Here is a 21600-nt window from a genome sequence, read left to right as displayed (position 1 = left end):
AGGAATCACAGCATAAAATAATACCAAACCTAAACCAACCTCACAGCCCAGTCTTTTCCTCAACGGATACTCAGTATTCATCACTTAATTAGGAATCAAAAAGAAACTACTGTATTCATAAAGAAATCACATGGGGGGGGGCAAAATGGGTGAAGGGGCTTCAAGAGGTACAAACTTCCAGTTTTAAAATAAATAAGTCATGGGAATGTAATGTACTGCATGATGACTATAGTCAATAATGTTGTAGTGCATGTTTAAAAGTTGCCAAGTGATGGTATACAATTTATGTTTTAAGCAGGGCAAGAAAATTTAAGCATAACATGTTCCCTGCTTGTACTGGGCCCTCCCTAATGTGCAATGTGCATTATACATTAACCAGACCTCCTCAAAGGTGGGAATGCCTGCTCAACTGTAAAAAACAATGCTTTTTTCCTTCTTCTGACGCCAACAATGTAACTCCTTAGAAGATTAATTTTTCCTTTCCTAATCCTGTAAGGGATCATGGTGATATACTGCTCCTATGTGCAGATCTGGACTATGTATCTTTGGTGAACTTTACATAAAATGTCAGTGTGTCACTTTGATGTACAATCTGTTATCTCGAAAATGTATATGACTGTTCCTTTGACTTCTAACAGGCAGAAGAGTCCTCAGAGTTTTCTAAAAGACTGTCTCTTGGGTTATAATCCTCAGGTTGGCTTGAATAAAACTCTCTATTTCTCCTTTAGATCGAATATTGATTAATTTTTTGTTGACCCAAGAGAGTAAATCTTTTTTTGGTTGTTTTTTGTTTTGTTTTGTTTTTTTGCGCAGCTTGCAGGGTCTTAGTTTCCTGATCAGGGATCGAACCCTCACCCTCGGCAGTGAAAGCACAGACTCCTAACCACTGGACTGCCAGGGAATTCCAAAGAGAGTAAATCTTAAAGTTCTCATCACAAGAAAAAAAATTTCTTTGTAATTTTGTATGGTGACAGAGGGTACTAGACTTATTGTGGTAATCACTTCGCAATATATACGAACATTGAATAATTACATTGTACACCTGAAACTAATGTAATATTATATGTCAATTATACCTCAATAAAAATATTTAATTTTTTTTAAAAGATCACTGATTAAAGTATATTTAAAAAGCCACCCAAAACCTGGAGGTGTGTTTGTTTTGGCAAAGGCTATGGCAAATTAAATACTTTAAACAAAGATTTGAGCCAGAATAGTTGGACTAAAATAAGATTTTGTTTCCATATTTCATCATTTCTGAAATCTAATGTTTCTTACAACTGATGTGTACATTTAATGTGACAATATTTCTCATTTTTTTTAAGAAAAATCTTTTACCATCATCAGTTAATCATAAAACTGAGGAAATACAGGAGTACTTGTCTAAACTGGATTCCCCCTAGAAAGCAGAGTCTAGGACAAGAGCTTGCATACAGTTAATTTATTTTGGATGTGAATCCTGGGATATGGAGTGGAGGACTAGAAAAGGTGAAACAGGAAATGAGGGGAAAATAATGCAAGGGTACATTAATAAGTTGGTTGCATTGGACCACTGTGAACAACTTCAACGGATCCCACTGAAATCCTCAAAGGCAGCTCTGTCTAGGAGAACTTAGTCATGATGGAAATATTCTATATCTGCCCTGTTCAGCATGGTAGCCACCAGCCATAAGTGGCTACTGAGCACCTGAATTATGGATAGTATAACTGAGAAATTAAAATTTTCACTTCATTTAATTTTAATTAATTTTAACACATAGGTAGTGGCTGCTGTATAGGAAAACACAGCTCTAAGGAGTACTGCAGAATCCACCTCAGACTTAAGAGGTGGGCACAAAAAGACATGACATACAGTGTTCCTTTTGGAATTTTTACTATTTTGTTAACTCATGTGTCCCAAGTTCCTGGAAGAATGCCTAACACATAGTGAGCCCTCCATAAATATTTGTTGAATAAATCAACAGCATTTGGGTCCACAAAGTATATGGTTCCCTTTAAAAGCAAAACTCTATTAGAAAAAATTCCATTCAGTTCAAACAATAAGCTACTATTATACATAAGAAATAGGTAGTAAGGGGGCTTTGGGGGGACAGAGGGGGCTGATACATAATTATGAAAGAGGCAAGATTAGGTTCCCAAGGATTCTGACCCAAAGGAGGCTTATTAAAAGTCAGTAAAATGTTCTAAAGTGATCTTTTCCCTCAATCTACTTGCATTATCAATTACCAAACAACAGTGCATGAAGTAATTCAGTATAATCTTTTGTTCTGATTCTTTGGTTACTGTTTCCACAAACAACACTTAGCTAAGTGGAATTCCAGAAGAAAAGACCATATTTTACCACTGTTGCCAATTCCCTAATAGAAACAGAGTCTCTACTTTAAGGAAGGTTTAAATATTGATTGGATCTTCAACTGAGATATTTAAAGTGGACTTACATAAATCTAGACCCTAGAATCTCCAGTCATATATAGGGATCTCAACCTACATATATAATTTATGAAGGGCTTAACATGTGCTAATCACTCTACATACATTGTCTCATTATTATTATCCATTTCACAGGTGCAGAAACTGAAGGGTTAAATAAATTGTCCCAAATCATACAACTGAAAAGTGCCAAACTACTTTGGATAGTGTCTTTAAATCTAATACCAGGGAAGCATTCCAGCCTTAAGTAGCTTTAGAAAGACCTAGAAATATACTCAAGATAGGGTTGTAGCCTTGATTTTTCTTGCCAACATTTTTTTCCTATCAATTCTTCTACATTTTCTGGAGTGTGTAATTCAATTATTCTGAACTTGAGAGTAAAAAGTTGGTCACTACAAACTTCATGAAGGCTTGTTAGCAAAATTTTTAAAAACAGGAATCATTAGTAATATTTAACATAGGATTTGCACAGCAAAAACAAACAGAAACAACTCTTAGACAGCAGGTGTGGTATTCTGTTTTAAAACCTGTGCAGATTTAAAATGAGGACACTTAATATCGGCAATCTTGGGCTTTGTCTGTTCAGTGTGAATAAAAAGGTCTTAAGTGTGCTTGGCTACAATGTGAATTTTATCATTCTTACCTTATTCCAAGGTCTTCAAGAAGAGAGTCATCAAGAAAGGGCAGTATGGAACCTGTGATTTTCTTCTCTATGGAAGAAAAGGGAGAAAAAAAATGAATGATTTCAATATTCACAGCACATGCTTTTTGATTTCTTTCAATTTGGGTCCACCAGAATTTACTCAGATCAACATTTTTTTTTTTTTTTAAAGATATTCGCCACGTATTTCTTCTTTAGGTCTTTTTTTCTTTTTTTTTTTTTTTTTTGGCTGTGTTGGGTCTTCGTTTCTGTGCGAGGGCTTTCTCTAGTTGTGGCAAGCGGGGGCCACTCTTCATCGCGGTGCGCGGGCGTCTCACTATCGCGGCCTCTCTTGTTGCGTAGCACAGGCTCCAGACGCGCAGGCTCAGTAGTTGTGGCTCATGGGCCTAGTTGCTCCACGGCATGTGGGATCTTCCCAGACCAGGGCTCGAACCCGTGTCCCCTGCATTGGCAGGCAGATTCTCAACCACTGCACCACCAGGGAAGCCCCCAGATCAACATTTTTTTGAGCACCCAGTACTGGCAACAAACTGTGCCAAGTACCACATTTTTGATTGCTACTTGGAAAGTCTTAATTTTATTTATTTTTTATTTTATTTTTTTAAAAATAAATTTATTTTTGGCTGCGTTGGGTCTTCGTTGCTGCGCATGGGCTTCCTCTAGTTGCGGCAAGTGTTGGCCACTCTTCGTTGTGGTGCGAGGGCTTCTCATTGGGGTGGCTTCTCTTGTTGCAGAGCACGGGCTCTAGGCGCATGGGCTTCAGTAGTTGTGGCACACGGGCTCAGTAGTTATGGCTCGCAGGCTCTAGAGCGCAGGCTCAGTAGTTGTGGCATACGGGCTTAGCTGCTCCGTGGCACGTGGGATCTTCCAAGACCAGGGTTCAAACCTGTGTCCCCTGCATTGGCAGGAGGATTCTTAACTACTGTACCACCAGGGAAGCCTGGAAAGTCTTAATTTTAATTTGATAACTATACCAAGAGGATTTTTTTGATAAACCAGGTAAAATTTTAAAAATTATTTGAGTAAATTATTTGCAAGGAAGTCCAGCTGCAAAACTGGCAGCTTCCTCCTGAAACAGGTGAGGTTTGGGGTGGGAGCAGGGAAAGAAATGTCAGTCTATTGTTAGAATAGTCAGGTCAAAACCATAGCCTGAGGGATGCTCCACGTGTTGACTTAGTTCTAAAACCTCCAAAGAAAGCAAACAATCTGTTTAGTAAAGCTTATATACATTTTTAAAAAAATTATTTATTTATTTATTTATTTATTTTGGCTGCGTTGGGTCTTCGTTGCTGCACGTGGGCTTTCTCTAGTTGCGGCAAGCGGGGGCTACTCTTCGTAGTGGTGCGCGGGCTTCTCATTGCGGTGTCTTCCCTTGTTGCAGGGCACGGGCTGTAGGCACACGGGCTCAGTAGTTGTGGCTCGCAGGCTCTAGAGCACAGGCTCAGTAGCTGTGGTTCACGGGCTTAGTTGCTACACAGATGTGGGATCTTCCCGGACCAGGGCTCAAATCCACGTCCCCTGCATTGGCAGGCGGATTCTTAACCACTGTGCCACCAGGGAAGTCCCACATGGTTTATTTTTCTTTATCTTTCTATATAATTAATTCCAGACCTTCCTGACCTCAGATTCCAGAACACTGGGTTATTTTCAAACAAACAAAAGTCCTTCTAAAGGTAACAAGAGAAAATGAGGATGTAATTTTCCAGAAAGAAAAAAACATTTAAATGAAAATGGCATTTTTGGGGGTGTTTTTCAAGCATAAAAAATATTCAATATAAAAAATCCAAACAATATAAAGTATAAAATATCAACTTACTCATATTCTCCCAATAATCATTAATATTTTAGATAACAACATTCAAGACATTTATCTATGCAATTATGTAATTTTACACAAATGAAATTATGTTGTTTATAATCTATTTTTCCCAACTAATAGGTCATAAAGATCTTTCTTGTCAATTATTAACAATTATTAATGATGTAGTTTCATCATTTTTAATGGTTGTCTTTTATTCCACAATACAGATGTACCATAATACATTTAACCAATTTCTTCTGAACCTTATGCTCCTCACCACTAAAATGAGTATAACTGAACCTATGTCACAGAGTTATTGTAAAGATTTTATAAGATGAAACATGAAGTGCAGAGAATAGTACTTCACCCAAAGTAAATGCTCCATAAATTGTTAATCATCAATATTATTTACTACTGTTATCAATGGATATTTAGATCATTTCTACTTTTTTGCTATTTATAACTAGTGGTTAGAAGAATAATCTTGAATATATTTATTTGGACAGTGTACAAATGTTTCTGTAAATTCCTACAAGTGAAATTTTCTATAAGTAAAAAGGTATTCCCAAACTGTCCAGGGTTAAGCAAATTGATACTTCTATCAACTTTATTGGATTACCCATTTCTCCTATTACCAATTTTTAAATATTTTTCTATCTAAATTTTAAAATCAGTGTTTTTAAAATTACTGTTAAGACTGAATGTTTTTTTCTGTTTTTATTGGCTGGTTGTCAATTGTCCTTGTGTTTTGCTCATTTTCCTACTGAGGTGTTTTTTTCCTTGTTCTTAGTTGACTTTATAACTTTGGTTATGTTCTCCATTTTTTTTCTTTTCTTATTGGTTTGTTTATTCCCTTATTGTTGAGGGAAATCCAATGTATTTTGATGAGAACACTTGTTAAGGTATAAGTGGCATGAATTCTGGGGTCCAAAGACCTAACTTTAACATCCAGCTCTGCTTTTTTCTAGTTGTGTGGCCTTTGAACCTCAAACACATCATCTACGAAAAAATACAGATTACAGTCTCTAAATTCCTGTGAAACTGTATTCCAAAATGAGGAAAGGGACCCAGCACCTGTGCTTAGTTTTGTCAAATAAAAACAAATTTGGACTTGCAAGCTGCTGTGTATAAAACAGATAAAAAACAAGGTCCTACTGTATAGCACAGGGAACTACATTCAACATCTTGTAATAATCTATAACGGAAAAGAATCTGAAAAAGACTACATATATATATATATATACACACACACACACACACACACACATATATATCACTTTTCTGTATACCAGAAACTAATACAACATTGTAAATTAACTATACTTCAATTTAAAAAATCTGGACTTAGATAGGGACAGACTCTAATTAGGGAGAAAATTATTACAATAGGGAGAACGTTCTGATCTCAGAAATCTGCAAGTGGCTCAAAATCAAAAAGGTGTTTTTTGGTTGGTTGGTTGGTTTTTTAATAGGATAAAGTAGGGGCAAGCAGAGATAAGCAGAATCTTTGGAGGGGAAGTGACCCCAGTCTGACAGGACATTGTCCGGCTGTGGTCAGCCAGTTCTTAGGAGAAGCTGATCAAGGAGCATATTCCACTTTTTTAGTGCTTGCTCAAGTTTGGGGGCAAGTAGGAGTTCAGAGGCCAGTAGAAGAGAGAGAAGACTGACTAAAGTTTGGTCAAAACAAAGCAGACAGCAAGAAATGAGCAACTGTGAACACTTGGTCAGTTTTTACCAATTAAAAGCATGTAATGTCTTCTAGTATTAGACTGTGGGTCAAGAGAACAGATCATTCTGAAGACTGATGAATTAATCTACAGGACACCACTGAAACAGGCAGCCAACAATATAGCCAATCACGTTTTGAAGACATAAAACTACTTCATCCCCACCTACTGCTACTCAAAAGAAAAATCCCACCCCAGAAGGGGAGGAAAACCAAGGCCGGGGGTGGGGGGGTGGTGGGGTGGTGGTAGGGAAAAAGAGAAGTGCAATTTCCTTCACCCATCAAGCTATCTTTAAGTCTTGAACACTTCTTTAGTTCCTCCCACCCAGCCTAAGCAAAGAGGGCTCCACCCCGCAATTGCAAAAGTTTACTGAATTTGCAAATCACACCACTTTCCTATTGAACACTTCAGAGGGTAAAGCAGAGGTTAAACTTCAACCCCCTTACGGGAAGTTGAGTAGATTTCAAGTGGATGGATGCTTGAACTTAAGCCAGTAAAGTCGCTTAAAACTCACAACCTACAGGCCAAGTTGTGGGCACCTGGGAGTTCAGTGGTCAACTGAACCACCCCAGGGTTCAGATTTAGCGAGGGAAACTTCTGGGGAACAAAACATGATCTTTACTAAGCTCTGCAAGTACAGTCATCAAGCATGTATTGAGTCCTACCGGGATGCTACGGATTCAGAGATTAACAGAAAAGTTCTTTCCCGGTTAGACAAACCCCGAGTTGGGAGGGGAGCGGAGGAAACAAACTTTAAAGCACCCAAATATACTCTAACGTGGCAAGTGTTCAGGGAGCTGCATCAGCAGAGGGGGGTCTCCCGAGCCTGGTGAGCCTCAATGACAGCAACCCTCCCACCATGGGTCTTCTAACTGAAAAAGGGACCTGAGTCCCGCCTGTCCGGCGCTGGGGTGCCAAGTTCCTGAAGAAGCCCACCAGAGTTAGACCAGCTGCCCCCTCCCCGACCCAGGTTCACAACCCCCAAAGTCCGCTCCCTTCCTACGGGTCCGCAACGCCAGACGCCCCATTTCTCCTTCCTCCATCTCAGGGTATCCCTCCTGGGCGCCGCCCCTCAGGTCCACCCCTGCGGGTGCCCCCCGCGTCAAGTTTCCCTCCCCCGCCTCAGGCAATCTTCTCCGAGGGCTCGCCGCCTCAGGTTTCCGTTCTCCGCCTCAGGTCATCCCTCCTGGGCGTCCCCGCCTCAGGTCCACCCCTTCGGGTGCCTCCCGCGTCCGGTCTCCCTCGGCCGCTCTGGCTCCTCTTTGAGGCCCCCCGCTCACGGCCTCAGGGGGCCGTCTCTCAGGCCCGGCTGTCGCGACCTCGGGTCGCCGGCCCCCGGCCCCTCACCCCTACAGCCCTGCTACCTCGGCAGCGTTCCAGCAGTCCAGAATCGCTGAAGCCACAGTCCCTTAGGAAGGAGCACACCTGCTCCGGGCCCCAGGTCCGGTGGTCGGGGTGAAGGTCGGGGCTCGGGGACCTCTCTGCGTCTGCAGGAGGGGTGTCTGGCGGGGTTCTCGGGCTCCCATCGCGCCGTGGCCGCTTGGGGGGCTTCTGGGAGTCGGCACTCTGCATGGCTACACCCAGCGCCCCGCGCGGCACAGTCAAGAACCCCGGCGCCCGACCCGCGCGCAGGCGCACTCTCAGCTCAGTGGCGGCGGCGGCGAGTCAGCTTAGCACTGCCAGCCTACTGGCCGGCCGCGCAGGCGCACTGACAGCTCAGACCTTGGGGCCAGGCAGGCCACCCACTTCAGACCCCCAACCCCCGGTCCCGGCGCAGGCGCAGTGACCGCCCAATGACCCTTAGCCCCACCCGCGCGTTTACGCTAAAGCGGGTGAGTAGAAGCAGAACTGAGGGTGGTGTTGATAAGGGCGGGGGCCGGGAAAGAGTGTGCCCAGGACATCCCGCTACAGTCCAGAGCAGGGGCTCTTCTGGTGAACTGAACTTCACGTGAGTACCCCAGGCTTACCCTTGGCCGTGTTGGTAAAAGGACTACTACTACTACCACTACTAAAGCCAGTACACTTTCCCATCAGCACAGCCATAGACCCATCCAGGAGATACAGGGTGAGTGAGGCAGATTATCATCAAGCAGCGTGAACTAGTTAGTGGTCTAGGGTTGAGCAAAATATTTTCAGCAAACACTTAGAGCTTTACTGTGTGCCAGGCGCTCTTCTAAGGGCTTACAAATATTAATTAAGTATCCCAATAACCTTAAGATGTAAGGAACTGAGGTACAGAGAAATGAGTAAGTGTTTTGCCCAAGGTCACCCAGCTAGGGAGTGATGAAGCCTGAATTCACACCCAAGCAATCTAGCCTGGCTCTAAAGCCCATGCTCCTACTCACTTGCCAACAATTGCTCACTAATGGGAGTTTTGATATAAAATTATTTTATATTAGTTAATCCAAATTTTTCAGTTGCTCCCTTATCCCATAGACCCGTGGGGGAAAGTATGGAGAGGTGACCTTGCCCTCCTCTGCACAGAAGTGCCAGGCCCAGAAAAACAAACCTTTAAACCACAGAATATTTTGAGAAAAAACAGTTTTCAAGACTTGTGAAACCAAAACAAGGGGAGAGGGGTCAAAGAGACAACAAAGAGCATAAATGTGAAAGACATATTTAAACTTGGAAATGGCTGTTTGAAAATTTGTGTTTATAAGACTTGTGGGAAAATCTGCCCTGAAAGCAAGGTTTCTTGGGCAGTAGAAGGTGATAATAAGCAGGGTTTTAAGTTTAATCAGTTGGGTTTGTTCAAAGCAATTGGTTTTGAGAATTTAATTTTTATTTGTTTTTGCTTGTTAAAGGGTATAATTTAATGCCATATTTATGATGTTTCCCCTAATCTCCTACTTTGTAGGGGCCCTAGATCTTGCACAAGGTGGTTTCTTGAGCAAGGTCACATGGCTTGCTGACCAAGTGACAGAATTAACATTCAAAGCTGACTCCAAAACTTGGGTGGTTCCTAGTTTGCCACTTCACTTCCACTTGGTCCTGGTGATCCTATTCCATTCAGTCATTCCACAACGTGGAAACAAATGCCTGCTAGACACAGGCCCTCTGCTCTGGTTGTACTGAGAGAAATGACTATTCAGGCTGTCCTCTGATGTCAATCTCACCATAGTTAGGACTAGAAAAAACTCTAAGTTCAATTAATTTAAGGCCCATTGCTTAATGACGTTGAATACCCCCAGCAGTTCTTCCTTGCCCTTCCTTGCTTCCACACACCCAGCTGAGTTGGGCAATTTTATTTCTGGCAGTATTAACCTTGTGGTTTTACATCTCTCCACAACTTCCTCTTAAACCAGTGCTGCTAGTTCTCAGTGCCACCTACCACCAACCCCTGGTTCTTTCTTTGAATATAACCTCCTCAAGACATTCTTTTTTCCATCTGTCAAAAATCCCAAAGCAAGCCAAAATTCTTTTTTAAAAAAGTATTGGTTTTCTTGTCTGATAAAAATAATGCTCAAGAAAGAAAAGTTGGAAAACAAAATGTGTATACACACACATACAGATCCAAAGATCACCTCCTGGAGTGTGCCCCATAAGTCTTTTTCTTTTTTTTTTTCTTCATAAGTCTTTTTCTGTTCGTAATGTAGAAACTTATCTCCAGATCTGTCAAGGAATTCATTGGAAAAAAAAAAAAGAGACCTTGCAAAATGATAATAGCTACCATATTTGAGTACCTACTATTGATCTTGGGTGGCCACAGCCTACAGCGGCTTGAAGCAGGGTTTCGGTTCCTGGCCAGAGACTGAGGTTGGGCAGTGGCAGTGAGAACGCTGAATCCTAGCCACTAGACCAGTGGCCAGTGACAAGGACCTGGCCCTTCGGCTTTGCAGAAATGAATTCCCACCATACATGGAAAGTAGTGAAACGAAGTGTTTAGTAGGAGGAAAAAGAGTAAGTGTGGATGGACACACGGGCGGGCTCAGAGAGAGAGTCGCACCCTCGTGGTAGTTTGAATCACTTTTATGGGGCATTTCTTCCGGGTTTCCTTTGGCCAATCATCTTGCTTTTCCTGGTTCTGTGTCTGTATTTGGTATATCTCAGGGTTTTTCCATGTGTGCACACGCATCTCTTAGCCAAGATGGATTCTAGCGAAGAGGCCTATGGGTAGGTTGACATCACTTACTATGAGGTGACGCCCCCCCCTCCCTTTTGACCTCCGAGGAACCTTTCTGCGAATGTATAGTTGGGAAGGTCTCCTTGACCTCGAGAATAAGAAATATGTGGTCTCTATCTTTTATCTGGGCAGGGCTCAGCTCTTCTCTCGCTTCTATTTTGGAGTTTCTGTCCACAGGGGATGAGCTCCAGCTGTTCAACCTGGGGCCCATCTATCTCCTGCTTCACTATGAGTCAGATTTGTGCTTTACTTTATATCTATAATTTCTAATCCTCATAACAATGTCATTAGGTGGTATTCTACTAGCTGGGCTTATTTAGTTATAAATACATTCATTCATTCAACAAATATTAATGTTTACTGGGTACTTACTAATTTGCCTGGCACCTGAGACATATCGATGAGCAAAAGAAACAAAAATCCCTGCCCTAGTGAAACATATTCTAGTGGGAGGAGACTGGCAGTGAATAACAATATAATTAACAGTAATAAACTTAGAAGATAGTACTTTGGAAAAAAAACTTATTTTAAAGAGGAGTAGAGGAGGATAGAGTCACAGTTTTGAATAGGGTGGTCATACATAATATGGCCATAAAAGGTGGTCATAGGCCTTTTGAGAAAGTGACATTTAAGCAGACTGGAAGGAGATGAAGGAGTCAGCCATGCAGGTGTCTGGAGGAAAAGCATTCCAGACAAAAACCATTCCAGACGTGCAAGTGCCTGGAGGAACAGCAAGTGCAAAGGCTTTTGAAGCAGGAGCATGCCTGGTGTTGAGAAATAGAGAGGCCAGTTTGGATGGGCAAAGTGAGTAAAGGGGAAGTCTTAAGAGATAAAGTCAAGGAGGGTGCAAACCATGTGGGAACATGAGGGCTACCCGCTGCAAGCAGCTTTGAGGTCCCATCTTTACGGCTTCACATCTAGAGATGAAAGAAAGCCTCTGCTCCTCCAGTTCCAACGTAAGTGAATGACTTCAACAAGTCTGATTGCATTCATTCCTGGACCAATTGCTGTGTTATAAAATGATCGACCCAAACAGGTCACATGTTACCCTTGGGTTAGAGGGTAAGGTCTAGTATCAGGAAGAAGAGAATTGGTTTTGGATAAAGACCCCAGGTGTTATTTAAAAGATTTGTAAATGAAGCCCAGGGAGGTGAAATGACTTGCCAAAGGTCACACACATGTGTTAAGTGCTTTGGGATTTTAACCTAGGTCAGCCTTGAAAACCATTGTTCTTTTCTGTAACTTGAGCTGGGTACAAATTCTATTGCTTTTAGGCAGTCACAGAGAGAGGCCATCCCATCCTATAGAGTTTTGCTTGCGGTGACTTCCCGGGAGTGCCTCAATGTTTGGGGTGGGGTGACCATGTATTTGGGGGTTGGGATGCTCAAACACATGAGGGAGTGGCCAGACTTCAGTGGGGTACTCCTGAGTAAACATAGTTGATGAATCCTTTTAAACTCATTGCTAACAGCCAATCTCAACATGTATTTCAACTCATATTTTAGGAGCATTGGCTCCTAAATTCAAATGGTAGTTGCATCAGCCAGCCTGATTCCAACATAGATTTGCTTGGGAGCCCCTAAGATATGACAAAAGGTGAATTTGCCATTGCTATGGTTAGCTCTCCTGAAATCATTAGGAGGAAAGCTTTTGATAGAAGCCAAAACTGTGGAACAGACTTTGGGTTTTGATGAGACTATTCAGCCACTTGATCAACCAACCCAAAAATGCACCCTATCTCTGCACTTTGTGAAAGGAAAATCAAAATGCAGTCAGTATTACTAGGAGAGCTCTCTAAAATGGAGCTGAGAGGCCACTGAGGAAGTGGGATTTTTGCATGTCTCAGCCCGGATGAAATCTGAACTTTGGCCACTTATTGTTTTAAAACAGTGATCCAGAACATCTGCGCAATGTTCTAGAAACTCAAGATACTTATGAGACCCTTACCCTAAATAACCTGTCACAGTCTATGATACTTACCAGACCATTACCCTAAGTAATTCATGAAAGCTGTCCCTTAAGGATGAATATTTCCTTTTTGCTTGAGAGCCAAACATAATTCTTACAACTTTAAAAACCTTGTAGCTTTTGCCCTGATTCTGTCTGTTCCCTGGAACACTCTTTCGGTTTTACCTGAATCTTAGGCATTGCAATTTTCTACCAAATTGTAATGCCTAAGACCCCAAATAACACTCTTTGTACTTTGCAGCCTTGAAACTGATTATTGTTGGACATTTCATGGTGTCAGAAGTGGGAGCTGACGTGCTCGCTATATGAGGTTGGGGAGCGGCAGAGTCAGCCTTTTCCGCCCACTCCCCCCTCCCCCCGAGCGCCGCTCCGGCAGCACCGCGCTCGCTCTGAGCTCCGTGCTCCTAAGCTAGTGCCACCGTTGTCTCCCTCCAGTCGCCATCATGATCATCTACTGGGACCTCATCAGCCATGATGAGATGTTCTCCGACATCTACAAGATCCGGGAGGTCGCGGACGGGCTGTGTCTGGAGGTGGAGGGGAAGATGGTCAGTAGGACAGAGGGTAACATTGATGACTCGCTCATTGGTGGAAATGCCTCCGCTGAAGGCCCCGAGGGTGAAGGTACCGAAGGCACAGTAGTCACTGGTGTGGATATTGTCATGAACCATCACTTGCAGGAAACCAGCTTCACAAAAGAAGCCTACAAGAAGTACATCAAAGATTACATGAAGTCAATCAAAGGGAAGCTTGAAGAACAGAGACCAGAAAGAGTAAAACCTTTTATGACAGGGGCTGCAGAACAAATCAAGCATATCCTTGCTAATTTCAAAAACTATCAGTTCTTTATTGGTGAAAACATGAATCCAGATGGCATGGTTGCTCTGCTGGACTACCGCGAGGATGGTGTGACCCCGTATATGATTTTCTTTAAGGATGGTTTAGAAATGGAAAAATGTTAACATATTTGGCTGTTTGGATCTGTCACCTGCTCGTCATAACTGGCTGGCTGCTGCTGTTCATCCACACGACACCAGGACTTAGACAAATGGGACTGATGGCATCTTGAGCTCTTCGTTTTGATGTTGATTTGTTTGGAGCGGAGGCATTGATTTGAGGAAAAAAAAAACATGTCATGTAGGTTGTCTAAAAATAACATGCATTTAAACTCAAAAAAAAAAAAAAAAAAAGAAGTGGGAGCCAAAGTGGGAGCCAAAGTGACTACCCCTGGAGCTGCTGCAGGCACAAGTAAGGCACCTACAGGAGTCCTTTGTACTCAGTCATTTCCTCAGTGGTCTTGGGTCTTAGGGGTAAGTCTTCTTGGTTCTGAACCTCCCAATATGGTTGAGGTTCTGAGCCTTTATTTGGGTGTCCTCTGTTGCTGGCTTTATCTGGGAAGGGAATGGTTCATCTTGGTGAGTACTCAGTTATGGGGAGTTGGGTTTCTACAGGCACTGCCACCGTCCAGAACTCCAGATCAATTTATGTTTAAAACTTATGGGCCTTCCTCTTGTAAATTTCTTTCACATTGGACTAAAATCACCCACAACAACTTGAAACTCTGTTGGTCCACTTGTGGCTCATTCAAAATTTCTAAATTAGTTTGTGTGCTCAATTGGAGAAAAGCTATAGAACAAGACAAAGAGAATGGGAAGCATATTTCAATTGGTATTTTGAGGCCTCCAATTGTAATAATGAATCCACTACTATTGCTTCCCCCAGAGAAACTAACTCTCAAAAAATTTCCAAACTAGAAAAATCCTCTGAGGGTTCTGAGAACTCTCTCTCTCCAAATCTGCTTTTTTCTGTCCCTCTGAATGTCCGCCATAAGGCTCTCCTTCTTTCTATCCATCTCTCTCTGAACTTCCTTTTTTATAACACTGAGGTTGATCCCCTGCAGAAGACCATCCATACTGCCCATCCTGTAATGGCAGCCCCTTTTAAAGCCAGGTCCAATGAGGATGGCACCAACACCATCACATATACCCCCTGGACTAAGGCATGTAAATCCGCCCTTCAAGCACTATTAATTGGACGTGCTAAAGGGAACCAACAACATTGCCTGGGCAAAACATAAACATTTTTTGACTTACATCTCAGTTAGAAATCTCCCTAATATAAAGAAGCAAATTGAGGATAAAGTAGTTGGATGGGTGGATCAGCCTATGATGTCATTTAAATTATACCTTATGAATCTTTGTGAAACTGGAAATGCAGTTCTAGAGACAGTTCACCCATTTCTTTTCATCATTCCTCACACCTCCCTTATTTATCTCAAAAGGCTTGTAACCTCTCTGGGAACTCTTATCTAGACCATCTCCAATTCCTAAAACCGGAAGGAAAAAAAAAAAAAGAGCATGAAAAGGGCTTTTAAAAATACAAGGTGCTGGGTTTCCCTGGTGGCGCAGTGGTTGAGAATCTGCCTGCCAGTGCAGGGCACATGGGTTCGAGCCCTGGTCTGGGAAGATCCCACATGCCACGAAGCAACTAGGCCCGTGAGCCACAACTACTGAGCCTGCGCGTCTGGAGCCTGTGCTCCGCAACGAGAGGCCGCGATAGTGAGAGGCCCACGCACCGCGATGAAGAGTGGCCCCCACTCACTTGCCGCAACTAGAGAAAGCCCTCGCGCAGAAACGAAGACCCAACACAGCCATAAATTAAAAAAAAAAAAAAAAAAAAAAAAAATACAAGGTGCTATAGAAGCACTTTTGCCCAGAAATCTAGTTCAAGGAAAATTTTAAAACAAAAACTGTAAGGCCTCTGTTTGCATCTGTCTGTATGTTCATGTGTGTCTATATATAAATATGTTGTGGCTACATGGTATTTTTTCTTTGGATGGTATTGCTAAAATTAATTTGTAAAAGAGTTCTATGTAATTGGCTTAAAACAAACAAGCACTATATAAATTAAGTATACTTGCAAAAATATAATAGAAACTAACTGAAATGTTCCTCAAGTTCACATGATCTGGGATGAATCTTTAGTAAATAAAAGCTAGTTTAAGTTTGTTGGTTAAATTAATACAGACATATCTTTAGCATTAGCAACATTAAGTATAACACTTTTATTCTACTTAGGTTTACTGAAAGTCAAATAAGCTCATGTTATCTCTGTTACAAAATTTGTCAGTCAGGAAAAAAAAAAAAATTTGTCAGTCAGAAAAATAACTTAGGATGATGACTGATGTTGTCTAATGCCAGGCTGAGAAGTTTTCTATGAGAAAGCACATGTTTCTAGAAATTATAAAAAGTATGTGTGCCAATCTATACAATGCTTATGTAAAAGACAGTTCATAATTGCTTACTTTTTAGTTCTCATTCATTTTCAAAGTAAAGGTTTCTAAGGATTTTTAAAAAAAATTCTAATATATGTGATTAAAGCTAAATAAATAGATAGACAAATAGATAAATAGAAACATCTCAGTATGTGAGGAAAGTAGAATGTGTGTTTTCCATAAAAGAAAGTTTATGAAAAAAGAATCTTTGGAAAGGACTTTTATGCAAGGTCAGTACTGGAAAAGATTGAAATGAATTTAATTAAGTGAATGAGTTTTAATATCAAAAATAAACTGGTACAAAATTCGAATTTGTTTTTCTCCCTCTGTTAAAAGGACAAAGTATATTTTTCTATTGGTCTGCTCTTCAAATAAGAGATTATGAAAGGTTTTTCTTTACCTTTAAGTAATCTGGTTTTCTCCCTCTGTTAAAAGGACAAATTTTTTTTGGTTTTTTTTCCCTATCTGTCTGCTCTTGATAATAAGAGATAAGGAAGGTTTTTCTTTACCTTTAAGTAATGTGCCTAGGAAGAAAACAAAGATATTGTGTCTTGTCAGAATAATCATCTGTCTTTATCAGATGATTACTTAAGTAATCCTAGTCCTCTCGATATTAAGTTTTGCTCAGAACTATATAACCTTCTATATTTGCCTATGAAGTCTTTAAGTGTTACTTTGGTTAAATGGATAACTAAGCATTGTTTCCCAGTGACCTGTGATCCTATTTGACTAACTGTTTTAGCACCTTTTGGATATTTTTGACAAACTTCCCCAAATTAAATTCTAAATGAATTCTTTTTGACTTAGAACTAACTTAGAGATATATTTCAAAGGGTCTCTGAAATATCTCAAAGGTTTGTTCTTTCTCCTTGTAAAGAAAGAGATATTAAACTAATTAGGTGTATTTGATATTTTTAAATTATAGGGGAAGCATTGTCAAATAAGAAGTAATGTTAAGACTTCTTTATGTTGTGTCTGTATAGGTATGTGTTATAAGTGTTCCAGAAATTGTGTGAAATTCCTGGAAGTCGGATATGTCCTGACGTAAAATGTTGTCTGTCATCAAACTGAGGCTAACACTAAAAGGACTGAGTACAAGGGAAATGCCCTAGCTGACTTTCGTGCAAAGGCAGCAACAGAATCTGTAAATATTGTGACATATGTAGATGAAGTCCATTCTGCTTCTACAGAAGAATTGACCCCTTACCCTTATTGCCAGACTTTCGCCATCCTGATAACTTGTAACATGGCAACAGACTGCTTCTGAATCAGATAAATTAAGATGGGTAAACAATGGCTGTAAATTAAATTGACAGTGGGGGCTATGGGAAACCCAAGACAACTGCGGCTCCCTGGCAAACTCATTTTTTTAGTCTTTGCACTCCTTCACCTACCATAGCGCATTTACAATGACTAATCATTTAAGCTGCTGTGGCCCAAAGCACTGCCTTTGGTTTTGCTTAATCTCAGGTCCACTCCCTCAGGAAAAAAGAGACTGGTGACTATGTCTATTGGAAACGACACCTTCACAAAAATGTCCTCCAATCTTGTTGGAGGGGACCTTTCCAGGTATTGTTAACTAAACTTGTGCTGCTAAACTTAAGGGCATTGACTCATGGATTCATGTTTCTCATTTAAAGGAGGCACCATGTCCTGCTTGGACTTCACAACAGTCTAGAGACCTGAAACTGAAATTAACCAGACAAAGGCCAGGATAATGAAGCAGATGACATCTGTTGTAGACAGCTTTCCCAAGATTCAGGACCAGATGAATCATCTAATGTCATCCACTTAATAAGTCATATGAAAAAGCAAATAACTGCTATGAATGACCTAATACCAAGTCTTGGAGAAATACTAAAAGGAAAAATGATAGCTAGACATCTGGAGATGATTGACCACTCCTATAAGATTCTAACTAATGAAGATTTATGAACTTCTCTTATTTTGAATGCCACTGAGGACCTGCTTCCTAGATGACTCCTTGTTGCTCATATATGGCCATAAACTTGCTAAAAGCGTACGTTTCACACAGCCACCTCTTTCCCTCCTCTGTGGGACATGACTCTCTGGGAATGAGCCTTCCCAGCACAGAGGAAGTTGAAGCCAATGACAGATAACCAAATGGTTGATCATTGATGCCTCCCAAAGAAAGATCTTGATCAAAAGGGGGAAACATGAAAGAAAAATAAATATGGAGTAGGTATTGCTAAGAGAGGTCTCTAAAATGGACCTGGGAGGACACTGAGGAAATAGGACTTATGCATGTCTCAACCTGGATGGAATCTGAACTTCTGACCACTTATTAATCTTAACACAGGCATCCAGAACATTTGCCAGAAACTCAAGATACTTATTGACGTTACCCTAAACAAACTAGTGACGGCCTATTCCTTAAGAACAAATGTTTCCTTATTTGTGTCAGTCAATCACAATTCTCACCAGACAACTCTAACAACCTTGTGGCTTTTGTCTTTATAAGCCTCTGACTCATGTCTTCTCCTGAGCGCTCTTTTGGTTTTTACCCAAATCTGTGTCTCCTGAATTGCAATTCTTGTTTTTTTTAAATTTTTATTTATTTATTTATTTATTTTTGGCTGCTTTGGGTCTTCATTGCTGCACGTGGGCTTTCTCTAGTTGCAGTGAGCGGGGGCTACTCTTCGTTGTGGTGCACGGGCTTCTCATTGCAGCGGCTTCTCTTGTTGTGGAGCGCGGGCTCTAGGCGCGCAGGCTTCAGTAGTTGTGGCTCATGGGCTCTAGAGCGCAGGCTCAGTTGTGGCGCACGGGCTTAGTTGCTCCATGGCATGTGGGATCTTCCCAGACTGGGACTCAAACCCATGTCTCCTGCATTGGGAGGCTGATTCTTAACCACTGTACCACCAGAGAAATCCCTGAATTGCAGTTCTTAACACCCCAAATAAAGGTCTTTATTCTTTGCAGCCATGATACTGATTGTGGTTTGACAACTTCCAACTACGTGAGCCAAGAAACTTTCTTAGTTCTTAAGCCAGGTTGAGTTGGATTTTCTCTTTTGTGTGTGCGTTTTGTTTTTTTTCTATTTTTGTTTTTATAAATTTATTTATTTATTTATTTTTGGCTGTGTTGGGTCTTCGTTGCTGCACGTGAGCTTTCTCTAGTTGTGGCGAGTGGGGGCTACTCTTCGTTGCAGTGCGTGGGCTTCTCATTGCAGTGGCTTCTCTTATTGTGGAGCGTGGCTTCAGTAGATGCAGCACGCGAGCTCAGTAGTTGTGGCTCATGGGCTCTAGAGTGCAGGCTCAGTAGTTGTGGTGCACAGGCTTAGTCGCTGTGCGGCATGTGGGATCTTCCCAGACCAGGGTTCGAACCCGTGTCCCCTGCATCGGCAGGCAGATTCTTAACCACTACACCACCAGGGAAGTCCCATGTGTGTGTGTTTTGAATTTTTGGATTTTTCTCTCAGTTATAGCCGAAAGCATCACTGATACACAACTTCAGCATCCAACAGGACTCTGTTTCAGATATTCAGTGTTATCTGGCTGATTTTTAGCTTGTAGTGACACTTGTATCTAGTCCAGTCTAGTCAAGTCCTCAACACTCATGCCCTGCAGTCCCTAGTGAATACCACTGCCTGTCAGCCAAGTTCACAAAGATCATTTTCTCTGAGAAAGTCACCGTGCCACTCACTGAGTGGATCCATGGTATTACGGACTGAATTGTGTCACCCCAAAATCACATGTTGAAGTCCTAGCCCCCAATGTGACTATATTTGGAGACAGGGCCTTTAAGGAGGTAGTTAAGATTAAATAAGGTCATACAAGTGGGGCCCTAATCCAATAGATAGGACTAGTGTCCTTATAAGAAAGGAGGAGATAGCAGAGATCTCTTTCCCTTTGTGCACACAGAGGAAAGGCCATGTGAGGACACAGCAAAAAGACAGCTGTCTGGAAGCCAGGAAGAGAGATCTTACCAGAAACTAATAAAACCATGCCCCATGGAGTTAACAGAAGCTGATAACTAATAGAAATTTTTGAACTTATTTTACAGAACAACAGATAAGGGAACAGCTTGTTAAAACTGCCTTCATTGATTAATTTCACTTTCATTTTCTTTCTTTCTTTTTTCCTCTCTTTAATTGCACACCTTCCAAGCTTCACAAAGCCCAGTTGTTTTACAGGAAGTTGGAGTCAGCTCCTGCCCAGTATGAGCCAGCTGGGGGTTAGTTGGGACCACCAGCCCTAAAACTGGGCCTGCACAGCTGTCCAGTGAAGGACCTTTTGATGTTAGAGGGCTGGAAAACTCCACCCTCAGATCATGCTAAGCACCTCCATTTTGAATATGCAGAAGCATGTAACCCAGAAGCACCTGTGCAGAACACTGATTACCTCACCTTTTTCCCTACTTCAAGTCACCTTTCCCCATACCTAAGATTGTTACCAAAATGAACTTTGGTCCACTCATTTGCCACACAGCAAAACCAATTTACTGACATCTGGTTGTTGTGAAGGAAAGTACAGCTTTTATTGCAGGTGCCAAACAAGGAGCATGGGAGGCTCGTGCTCAAAAGGCCCAAACTCTCCACTGATGGGTTTCAGAGAAGAGTTTTTAAAGGCAACTTTTGGGGCGAGGGCTGCAGGATGCATAGCTTTCTTCTGATGGGTGGATGGTGAGGTAACGTGTGGTGTTCCAGGAATCTTGTGCTCTGCATGAAGTCACCATCCTCCACCTGAGTGGGGGGCCTTAGTTCCTATAAAACAATTCAAGATATGTATCAGATTGTTATGAATATCTCTTGAGGAGGAACTAGGACTCTGTTTTATTGCTGCCTGTTGTCATTACTTTTCTTGCTTAACTGCTTTTCCTTTGTTTTTGCATTACCTCATTTCTCTAGTTAGTACCTGCTTGAATCTGCCCTTTGGAACTCAGAGAAGGTCTAGGAGGCTGAAGCCTTTTTCCTACATATGAAAAGTGGGGGACATGGAAGGGCTTTTGTACCCAGGAGGGCCCTGCAGTGTCCTGCTCAGTTTCAAGACCACCCTGCTTATCCAATAAATACTTCAATCCTCTTGCCTACAGGGAGGTGGATCTGAGACTTGTTCTCCCATCTCCTTGCTTGGCTGCCTTGTGAATAAACTCCTTCTTGGCTGTAAACCTTGGCATCTCAGTGTTTGGCTTGCTGCACATTGGGCAAATGGACCTGGTTCAGTAATGCTAACTGTGCTAGCACCTTGATCTTGGGCTCCTAGCCTCCAGAACTATGAGAAAATAAGTTTCTGTTGTTTAAGCCACCCAGCCCATGGTGTATTGTTATGGCAGCCCTAGCAGACTGATACACACAGCCAACATGTTTGTACTATGTGACATCTACTCCTGAGTTGATGGCCTAAGTTTGGGCATTTTGACTTAGTGGTTCCCAGTCTTTGGGCCCCAGGCTTCTGCTTCTGATGACTATGGAGCTGGTTACAACCAGGAACCCCTGTGCTATTGGATATCATGCAAAATAAAGTCTCATATATACTTGTCTATATCTCCACTATGAGTGTGCTATCATTAACAAAGTAGATATTAATTCAAATGTTAAGGAAGGCTTTGATTTTTTGTTTTTTTGAATATTTTGACCGTACCACACAGCATGTGCGA

General features: G+C 41.7%; 2 protein-coding genes across 7 annotated transcripts in view; one reads left to right on the top strand and one right to left on the bottom strand.

Moving 5' to 3' along the window:
* SAMHD1 (SAM and HD domain containing deoxynucleoside triphosphate triphosphohydrolase 1) overlaps window positions 1-8306 on the bottom strand; it is a 64120-nt gene extending 55814 nt beyond the window's left edge. Inside the window, exons 1-2 of one of the 2 annotated variants that reach the window (XM_059897075.1) lie at window positions 7984-8306; window positions 3074-3140 (exon numbers count right to left, since the gene is read on the bottom strand). In XM_059897075.1, the coding sequence (XP_059753058.1) occupies window positions 3074-3140; window positions 7984-8191 (275 nt within the window). In that variant the 5' untranslated portion in view covers window positions 8192-8306. The remainder of the gene's footprint in view (window positions 1-3073; window positions 3141-7983) is intronic. The other variant, XM_059897074.1, reaches the window with a different exon arrangement.
* Window positions 8294-21600, top strand: part of LOC132349007 (translationally-controlled tumor protein) — a 57274-nt gene continuing 43967 nt past the window's right edge. For 2 of the 5 annotated variants that reach the window (XR_009497609.1, XR_009497608.1), the window contains exon 1: window positions 8294-8567. Coding sequence is in view for 1 of the 5 variants with exons in the window: in XM_059897078.1 (XP_059753061.1) it covers window positions 13154-13672 (519 nt within the window). In the remaining 4 variants the exon portion in view is untranslated. Of the gene's footprint in view, window positions 8568-13044; window positions 13959-17624; window positions 18924-21600 lie in introns of those variants that run through there. The other 3 variants (XR_009497607.1, XR_009497606.1, XM_059897078.1) reach the window with 3 other exon arrangements.

The sequence above is a fragment of the Balaenoptera ricei genome, chromosome 15, assembly GCF_028023285.1.
Source record: "Balaenoptera ricei isolate mBalRic1 chromosome 15, mBalRic1.hap2, whole genome shotgun sequence".
In the NCBI taxonomy this organism is placed as follows: Eukaryota; Metazoa; Chordata; class Mammalia; order Artiodactyla; family Balaenopteridae; genus Balaenoptera; species Balaenoptera ricei.
This window is presented reverse-complemented; position numbering and strand designations above follow the sequence as displayed.